Source organism: Dendropsophus ebraccatus, chromosome 7 (genome assembly GCF_027789765.1).
Source record: "Dendropsophus ebraccatus isolate aDenEbr1 chromosome 7, aDenEbr1.pat, whole genome shotgun sequence".
NCBI lineage: Eukaryota > Metazoa > Chordata > Amphibia > Anura > Hylidae > Dendropsophus > Dendropsophus ebraccatus.
This window is the reverse complement of record NC_091460.1, coordinates 117137051-117151362: the sequence shown is the minus strand read 5'-3', so window position 1 is coordinate 117151362 and position 14312 is coordinate 117137051. Positions and strand designations below refer to the sequence as shown.

At 44.6% G+C, this 14312-nt stretch overlaps 1 protein-coding gene across 1 annotated transcript in view; it reads left to right on the top strand.

The window, feature by feature from the left end:
- The first annotated feature begins 280 nt into the window (after positions 1 to 280).
- Positions 281 to 14312, top strand: part of BTC (betacellulin) — a 50742-nt gene continuing 36710 nt past the window's right edge. Inside the window, exon 1 of the mRNA XM_069976769.1 lies at positions 281 to 493. Within this exon, the coding sequence (XP_069832870.1) occupies positions 460 to 493 (34 nt within the window). The 5' untranslated portion in view covers positions 281 to 459. The remainder of the gene's footprint in view (positions 494 to 14312) is intronic.

The following is a 14312-nucleotide window of genomic DNA, read 5'->3' as shown; positions in this document are numbered from 1 at the left end:
AGCAGAGCCTACTACCCACAGTATACAGTGCAGGATAGCAGAGCCTACTTCCCACAGTATACAGCGCAGGATAGCAGAGCCTACTACCCACAGTATACAGCACAGGAGAGCAGAGCCTACTACCTCAGTATACAGCGCAGGAGAGCAGAGCCTACTACCCCAGTATCCACACAGCCTACTACCCCAGTATACAGCACAGGAGAGGAGAGCAGTATACAGGACAGCAGAGCTCCGTGCTGTGAGGATTACACATGCCACCTATGAGGCAGGAGCTGCGGCTGTTTCGGGCAGGGTGATTGGCAGGCACAGGGGCGGGACATGTGGCCGGGATAGAGGCAGCAGGTCACCTCCCTATCTGCTCCTGTACACACTGTATGCCACAAGCCGAGACGCTGCTGCCGGAGTGTGAAGCCTCAGCCTGCCGGGCGCCGACCCCCATGTGCCAGGCGGGACACCTTGATGGACACCTCGGTGCTGCTGGCGCTTGTGCTCGGTAAGAAGGGGAGGTGAGGGGGGCGACAGCTGTGCTGGGACCTGTATACTACTACTACTACCCACAGTATACAGTGCAGGAGAGCCAAACATACTACTCCAGTATACAGCGCAGGAGAGCAGAGCCTTCTACCCCAGTATACAGCACAGGAGAGCAGAGCCTACTACCTCCAGTATACAGCACAGGAGAGCAGAGCATACTACCTCCAGTATACAGTGCAGGAGAGCAGAGCCTACTATCCAGAGTATACAGCACAGGAGAGCAGAGCCTAGTACCCCAGTATACAGCACAGGAGAGCAGAGCCTACTACCTCCAGTATACAGCACAGGAGAGCAGAGCATACTACCTCCAGTATACAGTGCAGGATAGCAGAGACTACTACCTCATTATACAGCACAGGATAGCGAGCATGCTACCTCAGTATATAGCGCAGGAGAGCTTACCACCGGGAGCTGTCACTGTACTAAATATATTGGATAGTGACACTGCTATATATGTATCCTGTGGACCTGTGTACAGTATGGGGGGGGCTGTTAGGTCATCTGTCACTTACCATGTCTCATCTATCACTCTGTATCTATCTATCTATCTATCTATCTATCTATCTATCTATCTATCTATCTATCTATCTATCTAGAGTATGGAAGCGAGTGGCACAACAAGTCCCAGCGAAGCGGGTGCTGGCTGACTTGGGTCAGACCACGAACCTCAGTCAATAGGATAAACGATGATCAGCGGCACACCGGTAACGTGAAATAACGTGGCAGTTTATTGTTCAGACATATCAGAACATTTAGCAGGTGCAGCACAGCATAGCACGACGTTTCGGAGGGGTAACCGCCATTTTCACTTTAGCTGAAACGTCGTGCTATACTGTGCTGCACCTGCTAAATGTTCTGATATGTCTGAACAATAAACTGCCACGTTATTTCACGTTAGCTTTGTGCCGCTGATCATCATTTATCCTATCTATCTATCTATCTATCTATCTATCTATCTATCTATCTATCTCCTATCTATCTATCTATCTATCTATCTATCTATCTCCTATCTATCTATCTATCTATCTATCTCCTATCTATCTATCTATCTATCTATCTATCTATCTCCTATCTATCTCCTATCTATCTATCTATCTATCTATCTATCTATCTATCTATCTATCTCCTATCTATCTCCTATCTATCTATCTCCTATCTATCTATCTATCTATCTATCTATCTATCTATCTATCTATCTCCTATCTATCTATCTATCTATCTATCTATCTATTCATTATCTATCTATCTCCTATCTATCTATCTATCTATCTATCTATCTATCTATCTATCTATCTATCCATTTATCTATTATCTATCTATCTATCTTATCTATTATCTATCTATCTATCTATCTATCTATCTATCTATCTATCTATCTATAGCCTGTATTCTGTGTATAGTTATCACAGCCTGTATTCTGTGTATAGTTATCACAGCCTGTATTCTGTGTATAGTTATCACAGCCTGTATTCTGTGAATGGTTGTCACAGCCTGTATTCTGTATATGGTTGTCACAGCCTGTATTCTGTATACGGTTATCACAGCCTGTATTGTGTGGATGGTTATCACAGCCTGTATTCTGTGTATGGTTATCATAGCCTGTATTCTGTGTATGTTATAACAGCATGGATTCTGTGTATAGTTATCACAGCCTGTATTCTGTGTACGGATATCACAGCCTGTATTCTGTGTACAGTTATCACAGCCTGTATTCTGTGTACGGTTATCACAGCCTGTATTCTGTGGATTGTTTTTACTGCTTTTATTGTGTGTATAGTTATCACAGTCTGTATTCTGTGTAGGTTATCACAGTCTGTATTCTGTCTATGGTTATCACAGCCTGTATTCTGTGTATGGTTATCACAGCCTGTATTCTGTGTATGGTTATCACAGCCTGTATTCTGTGTATGGTTATCACAGCCTGTATTCTGTGTATGGTTATCACAGCCTGTATTCTGTGTTTAGTTATCACAGCCTGTATTCTGTGTATGGATGTCACAGCCTGTATTCTGTGTATAGTTATCCCATGTATTCTGTGGACGGTTATCATTGCCTGTATTCTGTGTATGGTTATCACAGCCTGTATTTTGTAGATGGTTATCCCAGCCTGTATTCTGTCTATGGTTATCACAGCCTGTATTTTGTGTACGGTTATCACAGCCTGTATTCTGTTTATGATTATCACAACCTGTATTCTGTGGATGTTTATCACAGCCTGTATTCTGTGTACGGTTATCACAGCCTGTATTCTGTGTACGGTTATCACAGCCTGTATTCTGTATACGGTTATCACAGCCTGTATTCTGTGTATGTTTATTACAGCCTGTATTCTGTGTACGGTTATCACAGCCTGCATTCTGTTTATGGTTATCACAGCCTGTATTCTGTGAATGGTTATCACAGCCTGTATTCTGTGTATGTTTATCAGAGCCTGTATTCTGTCTATGGTTATCAGAGCCTGTATTCTGTGTTTGTTTATCACAGCCTGTATTCTGTGTACTGTTATCCCAGCCTGTATTCTGTCTATGGTTATCACAGCCTGTATTCTGTATACGGGTATTACAGCCTGTATTCTGTGTATGGTTATCACTGCCTGTATTCTGTTGATGGTTATCACAGCCTTTATTCTGTGGACGGTTATCACAGCCTGTATTCTGTATACGGTTATTACAGCCTGTATTCTGTGTATGGTTATCACTGCCTGTATTCTGTGTATGGTTATTACAGCCTGTATTCTGTGGATGGTTATCACAGCCTTTATTCTGTGGACGGTTATCACAGCCTGTATTCTGTGTATAGTTATCCCAGCCTGTATTCTGTCTATGGTTATAACAGCCTGTATTCTGTCTATGGTTATCATAGCCTGTATTCTGTCTATGGTTATCACAGCCTGTATTCTGTGTACGGTTATCACAGCCTGTATTCTGTGTATGTTATCACAGCCTTTATTCTGTGTATGGAGCAGCAACCTGTATTCTGTCTATGGTTATCATAGCCTGTATTCTGTCTATGGTTATCACAGCCTGTATTCTGTCTATGGTTATCACTGCCTGTATTCTGTCTATGGTTATCACAGCCTGTATTCTGTGTACGGTTATCACAGCCTGTATTCTGTCTATGGTTATCACTGCCTGTATTCTGTCTATGGTTATCAAAGCCTGTATTCTGTCTATGGTTATCACAGCCTGTATTCTGTGTACGGTTATCACAGCCTGTATTCTGTGTATGGAGCAGCAGCCTGTCCTCAGTTCATCATGGAGTCACATGGAGCCTGAATTCCTGTCTGCCTTCCTGCTGTATGATCCCTTATACAGCCAGTGGTTACTGTAATAAGTATATATCAGGGAGCTGTTATTGAAGCAATTCCACGTCTATTAGTGCAGACACCTTAATAACTCTCCGGGTCAGGAGGAGCCGTAAAATAAACAGTTATTATGATGGGGAGTAGGCTGGCGCTAGTGCTGATCTGTCTGTCTTTTGTTTCTTATATACCTGTCTATAAATTCATATGTTACTGTACTGTATATACACTAATATATATATATATATATATATATATATATATATATTAGATAATAAGACAGAATAGGATATGAGCAGAGTGCGTGTATGTGAGGGAGTGTCATCACACTGATGAGGAAAATGCGCTGTTGGCTACGCACATGGGGACTACGCATACAAACAGATCCCCGTAAAGCATCCTCCGATTGTTATGTTACTGCTTATAGAGGTAATACAATAGGCTGGTGGGTATTGCTACATGAAAAACATCAGAAAAAATTCAGTGGGGGGGGGGGGGGTAAGTGCTGTAAAATAACAAAAGAACCATCAGTCACCTTATCTGCCTCAGTGGTCCACCTGTGATTGTTTATTGTGCTATGTACTTACATGACTGTCATAGCCAATCACTGCAGGAGAAACAGATCTCAGCGAGACCAGCCAAATGATAACATTGCCGGCTGCCGGCTAAAGCGATCAATGCATTGAAGTCCTAGGTGCATAGCTCCCTGGGAAACATGAACATGCAAAAGAAGAGCCCCTGGAGCCTCATTGAAGAGTCTCGAAACACAGGACTAGCCCGATATCCCTCCGGGGAGGACCCAGCCAAGGGGTGGCTCCTGTAAGGAAACCACCATATTAAGTGGCCCTATAAGTCAATGTAATGACAAGGGAAAAACCAAGGCCAGGTATCCATCCACATACAGCTGCTTCCCGGAGGGATATCGGGCTAGTCCTGTGTTTTGAGACTCTTAAATGAGGCTGCACGGGCTCTTCTTTTGCATATTCATGTTTCCCAGGGAGCAATGCACCTAGGATTTCACTGCACTGAGCGCTTTAGCCGGCAGTGTTATCGTTTGGCTGATCTCCCTGAGATCTGCGATCTGTTTCTCTTATGGCTCTACTCGGCATTGCTACCACCTAGCCTAGCAGGATGCTCGACACTGATGAGGGGCAACTCCCCGAAACAGCTGTATGTGGATGGATACCTGGCCTTGGTTTTTCCCTTGTTATTACATTGACTATATAGGGCCACTTAATATGGTGGTTTCCCTACAGGATCCACCCTTTGGGCTAGTCCTGTGTTTCGAGACTGGCCACACATTTCCCCAGTATATTCCTGCTGGCCGCACATTTCTCCAGTATATCCCTGCTGGCCACATATTTCCCCAGTATATCTATGCTGGACGCACATTCCTCCAGTATATCCCTGCTAGCCACACATTTCCCCAGTATATCCCTGCTGGCCACACATTTCCCCAGTATATCCCTGCTGGCCACACATTTCCCCAGGATATCTATGCTGGCCGCACATTTTCCCCAGTATATCTATGCTGGCCACACATTACCCCAGTATATCTATGCTGGCCGCACATTTTCCCTGCCGGCCACACATTTCCCTAGTATATTCCTGCTGCCTGCACATTCCTCCAGTATATCCCTGCTGGCCACAAATTTCCCCAGTATATCCCTGCTAGCCACACATTTCCCCAGTATATCCCTGCCGGCCACACATTTCCCCAGTATATCCCTGCTAGCCACACATTTCTCCAGTATATCCCTGCTAGCCACACATTTCCCCAGTATATCCCTGCCGGCCACACATTTCCCCAGTATATCCCTGCTGGCCACACATTTCCCCAGTATATCCCTGCTGGCCACACATTTCCCCAGTATATCCCTGCTGGACACAAATTTCCCCAGTATATCCCTGTTGGTCACGCATTTCCCCAGTATATCCCTGCCAGCCGCACATTTCTCCAGTATATCCCTGCCGGCCACACATTTCCCCAGTATATCCCTGCTGGTCACGCATTTCCCCAGTATATCCCTGCCAGCCGCACATTTCTCCAGTATATCCCTGCCGGCCACACATTTCCCCAGTATATCCCTGCTGGCCACACATTCTCCAGTATATCCCGGCTGGCCACACATTTTTAATTACTGTCTGCCAAACCGTATGATTTTGGTTGGACCAGCTGACCATCTAATGTACATCTGGAATACTATGTCAAAGATATTAATAAATTAGAACGGATGGGTTCAAAAAATGGTGGAAGGTAAAGAGTTAAAGGGGGACTCCAGCAAATTTTTTTCCCCTTTCAAATCAACTGGTTTCAGAAAGATTTGTAAATTGCTTCTATTTAGAATTCTCAAGTATTCCAGTACTTATCAGCTGCTGAATGTCCTACAGAAAGTGGTGTATTCTTTCCAGTCTGACACAGAGAGAGGTTTTCCGTGGGCATTTGCTACTGCTCTGGACAGTTCCTATCATGGACAGAGGTGGCAGCAGAGAGCTCTGTATCAGACTGGAAAGAAAACATAACTTCTTTCAGGACACACAGCAGCTGATAAGTACTGGAAGATGAGAGATTTTGAAATAGAAGTAAATTACAAATCTATAACTTTCTGACACCAGTTGATTTGAAATTCGCATGCGAGTTTGTCTCACCGTATTATACGCAGCGAGTCTGTACGTGTGAACAGACTCTTAGGGTGCTAACACACACAACCGATGCACAGCAGATCTGCAGCAGATTTGATGGTGCAGATTTAATGCTGTGTTCAGTTATTTTCATCAAATCTGCTGTGTATACCCTGCGTATTCGCAGCAGAGGGGGGCGCGGACACAGAGTCCGTGCGATTCATCATTTTTTAAACTGAAAGATACGCCGAAAACCTACTCCACCTTTAGGTGGCGTAGGTTTTCGGCTGTTCGCACCGATGCGCACAGGATTTATGTAGAGGCAGTCCGCCTCTACATAAATCTCCGTAGCGCCGGAGATGCAGGGACATTTATAAGTCCGGCGTAAAAAACGTCGGACTTAATAAATGTCCCCCTAAATGTGTATATTCTGTAGTAAGGGTGCCTTCACACCTACCGGATCCGCAGCTGTGAGTATGTGCTTTAACCCCCCGCTGCCCGCATCTCCCATTGCTGCCCCCATCAGCCCCGCTGCCGCCCGCAAATAGAGTTTAGATGGGAAGTGTTTTTAATAAAAAACTGAACACAAGAACAAGGGAACACGTCTGAGGTTAGTTGGGAGAAAGATCAGTGTATTTCAATGGCCGACATCCCCAACATATTCCCAACCTCTCGCAGGTCACACAACCATAGCTGGTAATGACGCCTGAGAGTAAAGCCCCTAATCCACGGGGTGACTATGAGGAGCAAACAAGTGCTGTCAGAGCTCGTTTGCTCCTCGTTCCCCACTCGCTGCTGCCGCTATTACACGTGGTGGCAGCGAGTGGGTGAGTGCGGGAGGGGCTGCGGGGAGCTGCAGGGGGGCTGCCCGGGTGATCGCTAGATTGTCCGGGAAGCCCATAGCATACAGCAGTGGTCTGCTGCCGCCGCAGCAGTTCATTGCTGTATGAGTCGTTTGTCTTTCAACATGTTGAAAGACAAACAACTGCAACGATCAGCCGACATGAACGATGGAATAGCAGAGCGAAGACCTAAAGGCATTCTGCTCCGCCATAGCTTTCATCTGAATCCACATCCTGAGAACACAGTTGAAAGTGGTGCTGGCCATGGTAGATGGGTCCACAGCCAACATCTGGTCATCCACTATATGCAAGACTTGTGCAATGTGCAGTCTATGCCTGGTAATGGGTCTCTATAGGTATGAACTAAATAATAAATAACCAACACAGCACTTAGCCAATGGCAATAGAAAGTCCATCCACATCCGTTCAGACCCCACTAAGTCTGCTTCCACTGTACAAATTCATGCAATAAGATGTGTGCAATAATATACGACAAATACCTTGTGCTGTTACGCTTGAACTCTTGTTCCTTGTCGCAACAAGAACCTATACTCACAACGATGTTGACCTTAAATTCAGAGTTTGCTGTTTATTAGGCTTCTCATATAAGACACAACAACATGCTCACTGGCTGATGTGTACTCTCTCCTCAATCCAAACCATCCACCCCCATGGCGGACATTTCGGAGGATAGAGGATTGTGAGTATAAGTTCTTGTTGCAACAAGGAACAAGAGTTCAAGCGTCACAGCACAAGGTATTTTTCGTATATTATTGCACACATCTTTTGGCATGAATCTCTCTAGGTATGATATACATGTCTTCTGTGAGTAAATTGAACTTGATGAGCTTTGGTGCTGGGGTCAGCAGGAGATGTTGGCTGAAGTGGGATACCACGGTGGCCAGTCATTGGCTTGGCGGCAAAGTCTTGTGCTTACCCCAGTACCAAGAAGTAGAGTGTAACAGAGACCTCATGGTTAGGGGAGTGTCAGGGTTAAGACCATATTACAAGGTGTGCATGCGGATGTGCTGCTCATGCAGGAATGGTGGTGAATATTGTACTTATATACAATAAAATCAGAGGAAATAGTGCACGGTGGATCCGGATCTACACGTAAAACACAGTCACTTCCTGAATAAGGTATTTTGTGTCTTTGGAGTCTATTATTAGGCAGCGTGAGAACTAAGGTAGGGCATGTTAATGCTCAGGAATGCACCTGCCTGGCCATACCTGTGGTTACAGGAACACCCTACACCTACACTCACATTTAGGTTGCCAGTCTGAGCTTATTTTTAGCTCCGTGTGTAAAGTGGATTTGGTTCAGGCTTCCATCAATTACAACCTAATGAAATCCAAACCTAGAATTATCAAGGCTGGGAACGATGACGGCCGTCCGGCTGCTGTTTTCATCAGAATGTCATCCTCATGAAAGTTTTAGTCGACCATAACTCGAATCTGAGCTACAATGCTGGATTGTGTGAAGTTGCCTATTATCTTCTCTTACTGTAAAGAATCCCTTTTTCTGCTGGTTTAGAAACTCTTCACTCTACCCGTCACCCAACTAGCTGCCTCATCCTCCAGCACCTCCATACTGTCATCCTCTCCCCCATCTGCCTCTGTGAGTGCTTGCTCAATGAGCAGCAGACTCCTTTACAATTTGGCAATGTCTCTCAGTGTTACCAGCTGCTCATTTAGATCCAGAATCTGGGCTTCCAAACCAGCAACATGAACACATCTCACGTTCTCTTCTAAAATCCCAGAATCTAAAGTCCTCGAATTTTAAGGTCCCACACAAAAACACACCAGATGAAAAACACTTGCACACTCTACAACCCGTTTATCAGTTAGCAGTATATAGAACTTAGGTGCAGTATCTGCTGCTAGTGACTCATCTGTTGCAAAAACTAGGCTGTACCCATGTTTTCTTGGCAGTCCTAGGGTGGCATCCAACTTCTTCAGTCACTCCCCCTTTCATCTCATTCCTCACCCTTCTTTCCTCCATAGACTTGTATGGGCAACATGTAACCTGATCCTCTTTGATCTGCTAGCCCTTCCTGTAAAGAGAAGACAGAACCGAGCTGTTTTCTCACGGTAAATGAAAGTTTATCAGTGTAAAGAAGAAGGGTAATCGGAGAAGGGGCATTTTTTACTAACATTTTCCTTATTTTTGTTTGTACTATTGATTTGTCTAAAGCGAACACTTCATGGCCCTTAAAACTAGTGCAATCAGAAGTTTGTCCATTGGAACAGAAAAAAGTCTGACCACCACCTGTACTATAAGGATTTTACAGCGAAAGTGCGTGTGTGTCTGCCAAAGGGATGAACAAATGTGTAAGTTAACCCCTAGACAACCCTGGATGTAAATATCTGTTACCAGATGACCCTGGACGTACATTTACGTCCTTGGCCTCTAGGGAGCTCTGAAGCGCTTCATAGCAGGTGGGCCCGGGCCCTCACCGTTAATGACAGCCTGTCACTAACCCCTTAAACACTGCAGCGACCACAGCGTTTATAGCCTGTCACTAAACTAACCCCTTAAATGCTGAAGTTTAAATGAAATTGAGTTTTTTTTTTCTAATTTTCTAATTGTAAATTTTTTTATTTAATTTTAGTACAGTATTATGGGGGCAGCCATCTTGATTAATCCCCTCCCGCTGCTGCACAGTAAATGAACGTTGCTGCAGCCTATGCCTGATGCTGCAGCAATGTTAATTTATGATTGAGGATAACACAGGTGCAGAAGTTGCGCCTGCGTCATCCCCAGCGGGTCCCGGCTATCAGTGACCTGCTGCAACCAGAGTGCTGAGAATTAAAGGGGTACTCCAGCGGGGGGCACTTTTTTTGCTGGGACAGGGGAGGAGGTGGCTGAGGGAAAAGAAGTCCACTCACCTCCCCGATTCCGAGACGTGATGTCTCAGCCAGTCAGTGAAGGAGGCGGGATCTGTTTTAAGTGCGCTCAGATCCCGCCTCCTTAACTGACTGGCTGAGCGGACCTGAGGCATATCGTCTCGGGCCCGCGTCAGACATCAGGAAGTGACCGGAGCGCCGTGATGCGGGACCCGCTGCTGGAACCGGGGAGGTGAGTGGACGTCTTTTCCCTCAGCCACCCAGGTCCCAGCAAAAAAAGTGCCCCCCCCGCTGGAGTTCCCCTTTAACCCTATAGATACTGCGGTCAGCACAACAGCAGCATCTATAGGGCTCCAGACAGAGAATTTTCCCTTTACAGAGGGAGAATTCTCTGTCTGCTGTCCATTGGGGCTCTGTGAAGTGATCAAAGAGCTCCGATGGTAGCCATGGAAACCGGAAGCCTCAGGCATAAGCTGATGTCCAAAAACGACCTGGGCATTGAGGAATCAATGACCCATGGTTGTGAGAGGGTTGAGCTTCCTTTAACAGCATTTAGAGATATGCTTTACAGCAAGTGCCATGGTCAATGACACGGTAGCCTGGAGCAGGTCCTATTTACAATAATAGAGGTCCTTTCTAGGCATGCTCTGTGACGTGTGACCTTGCAAAGACTATTCTACTGGGAGGGGGAGGCTGCGCTCTGAGTTCCAGTTATTGTAAATGGTGTATTATTTATACACTCTACTACTGTCCGTATTGATAAGTACACTGCCCAAAATACTTGATTTAGACAATATACTACTCAAAAAAGTTAGGGATACTTGGCTTGCGGGTAAAATTTGTGGACACTTTAGTGATGTTATATCATAAAAGCAGGGCATTTAAGTACAAGCATGCAATGGCAATTTCCTCATCTCAAAAAAAAAAAGTCAATGTCCCAATAACTTGTGTCATGTGCCTGGGGCATCAGTTACAGCTTGACAATGACGTCTCATACTGTTTACAAGTCGGCTTATTGTCTGCTTAGGCATGGTTTTCCTCTCTTCTTGAAGGGTGGCTCTAAGGTCATTCAGGTTCTGGGGTACAGAGTGATGAGACAGTACATGGTGACTCAGCTGATCCCATAAGTTTTCTATGGGATTCAGGTCTGGAGAAAGTGCAGACCACTCCACTCGAGATCCCCCTGTCTCCAGCAGCCGTTTCCTGATGATGCGACCTGGATGAGTTGGAGCATTGTTGTCTATGAAGATGACATTAGGTGGCTGTGTTGTTCATACAGAGGCACAATGACTGGATTATGATGTTAGTCAAGTAGTATGGGCTTGTTTCTGTACCATTCACAATGTGTAGGGCAGTTCTTTATTGACCAGATAAACCTGCGCACACTGTAACACCACCACCACCACTAAAGGCAACAGTGGCTGATGCATAGCGCTCTCCTTGACATCTCCAAAAGCTTTGGTGACCATCATTTCTGCTCAGGGTGAATCAACTTTTATCAGTGAACAGCACTGAGGCCCACTGGTCTCTCGTGGCGCCATGCCACAGTAAGTCGGATTTTGAACAGCATGAGGGTTGTTGTCAAGCACTGATGCTCAAGGGCACATGACAAGTTATTGAGACAGTGACCTTTTTTGTTGGGGTATACCCACCACTGGTGTTGGTTCTTGTTTCAATAAATTGTTTGAGATGAGGAAATCACCATTGCTGCTTCTACTGAAGTGCCCTATTTTCATGATATAATATCAATATAGCGTTTTCCATACGTTTAATTTCATTGTATCTTGATGCTGAATCCTCCCAGAAAAAAAGTGTTGTGAACACAACTTAAAGGGGTTGTCTGAAATATATGTTAAAAATTCCAGCCTGCAAGGGTTATAAACAGTGTTTAGTGGTTGCCGAACTGTTTAGGTTGTGCAATGTTTTCGGAACCTAAATGCTCAGCATTTGGCTCCCGGCGTCTGGAGAAGTCGGATGCCTAGAGAGTTATAGGCTGTATCCATGTTATCCTGGCAGCCCTGGGGGGGGGGGGGGGACCACCTTTTCCAGACACGGGAAGCCAAATGCTTAATATAAATGATTCTATTCCTGATGCTATTACTAATAGGAGGGTCTCGTAACTGGTTGTCTCTTTTCGATTGCCTTCAGGCTTGCTCCAGTTTTTCAGAAACAAGTGGCGAACACAGTAAAACGGTTGTCTCACCATAGACAGTAGCGACTTGCTGAGATATGCTATCAATGTTATATCAGCGAGGATCTATCTGATTTCGATGACTGTTATAATGTCTTGACTTAGAAACCTCTTCTAAAAAGAGTCCAACAGCATCAGTGATGGATAAAAAAGGGTTCACAAACTTACTGTGTGACCAGGTACAGACACGAAAAATATAATTGCAAACACATTGAATCACCACTGATGATAATAAGCCCCTATTACACAGGGGTCAGCACTCGCTTGCACCCTTTTCCCCGTTCGCTGCCGGCGCTATTACACACGTTGGCAGCAAGCGGGTGAGTACAGGGGGGGGATAGCAGATAGCAGCAGTCTACTGCCACAGCGCCTATTCCCTGAAACAACGGCAGCAGATCGCTGCTATATTAGTCATCTTACATGTTAAAAGACAAACAACAGCAACGATCAGCCGACATCGTTCGTGTCGGCTTATCGTTGCCTTCTATTACACTAGACGATTATCGGCTGTAACGGCCGATATGGGCTGAATACGTCCGATAATCGTTTCGTGTAATAGGGCCTTTAGACTCTTTCTACTTGGGTATACGTAGCACCTAGCTTGCCATTGGTGGTCACCAGTGTGTATCAATTTCTTCTGCCATTACCTGGGGACAATAGGAGCTGTTGGACTTTCTATTTTGTGGAAACCTTTTTTAGTCACTGGGAAAAAAAAGTAGTTTTTCAGTAGTCTCAGTAATACATTCTTTATAACATAAGTTCTTTTTAACATAACAAAATGAGAAGGCAGCAACCCTTATATAATATATAAAGCACATAAAGCCTGTAACATTTATATGCAGAGACCTAGATATTGGGCGTTGGCTTGCAGTCCTGTAATATTGCCAAATAGTCATGAAAGTCTAAATTGGTGAGTGTGAAAACTAGTATAAGTACAGTGAAGATTTACAGGGTGTCTATACTGGCATCATCTATAGCGCACTGTAACATGACGCCAGCTTATATACATATAGAGGTGGCTAGATGATGGGCTTTTATTTTCTGTTATCTTTGGAGAGAGCTGGTAAAGCAAGGTAAAGCAGTGGCTAGATGATGGGCTTTTATTTTCTGTTATCTTTGGAGAGAGCTGGTAAAGCAAGGTATGGCGATACAACATCTATTGAAACCGAATCTGAAACTGGAGGGTCGGCATATGTGACAAATACATCATCAGCTGCTGCCACCTCACAAATTGCTTCTCATAACATTGCATCACTCCACGCACGTAATCTAATCACTTTTTAATATTTTCTTAAACAATTTTAGTCGTTTTTTTTTTTTTTAATCACGCTCTGTTGAAATCTATTGAAGTGGTGTTTATAGGTGCAGATGGTTTCATTTGGCTACAAGAGAGGCAGATCATGGCATTTACTAAGTGGGTGTGATAACGTTGTTTCTGACGTTCTCTTTGCTGTAGGCCTCCACATGGGGCAAAAAATACACACACACACACATATATGTACTATATGCATGTATATATTCTTATGGGGAGATTTATCAAGCATGGTGTAAAGTGAAACTGGCTCAGTTGCCCCTAGCAACCAATCAGATTCCACCTTTCATTTTCCAAAGAGTCTGTGAGGAATGAGGGGCAACTGAGCCAGTTTCACTTTACACCATGTTTGATAAATCTCCCCCTGCATGCATATATATTCTTTGTGTTTACATTGATTGGATTGTTTTCATACAAGTGTCTCCAGAGACTCTGACGTGACAGACTGATTAGTGTTAAAAGTCAGGTTGGCCTTGTCTTACAGAAATGTTTCATTATTGCAACAGGGTCATGTGATCACCAGTGTGACCCACAGAAAATCAGTGCTTAATGTGTCAAAGGAAGTTGTCTGTCCTGGGTCAGCTGACTTCCTGTAAACAACAGGATAACATCATCACTAGAGATGAGTAAACCTCGGGCACGCTCGTAATAACCTGACCATAA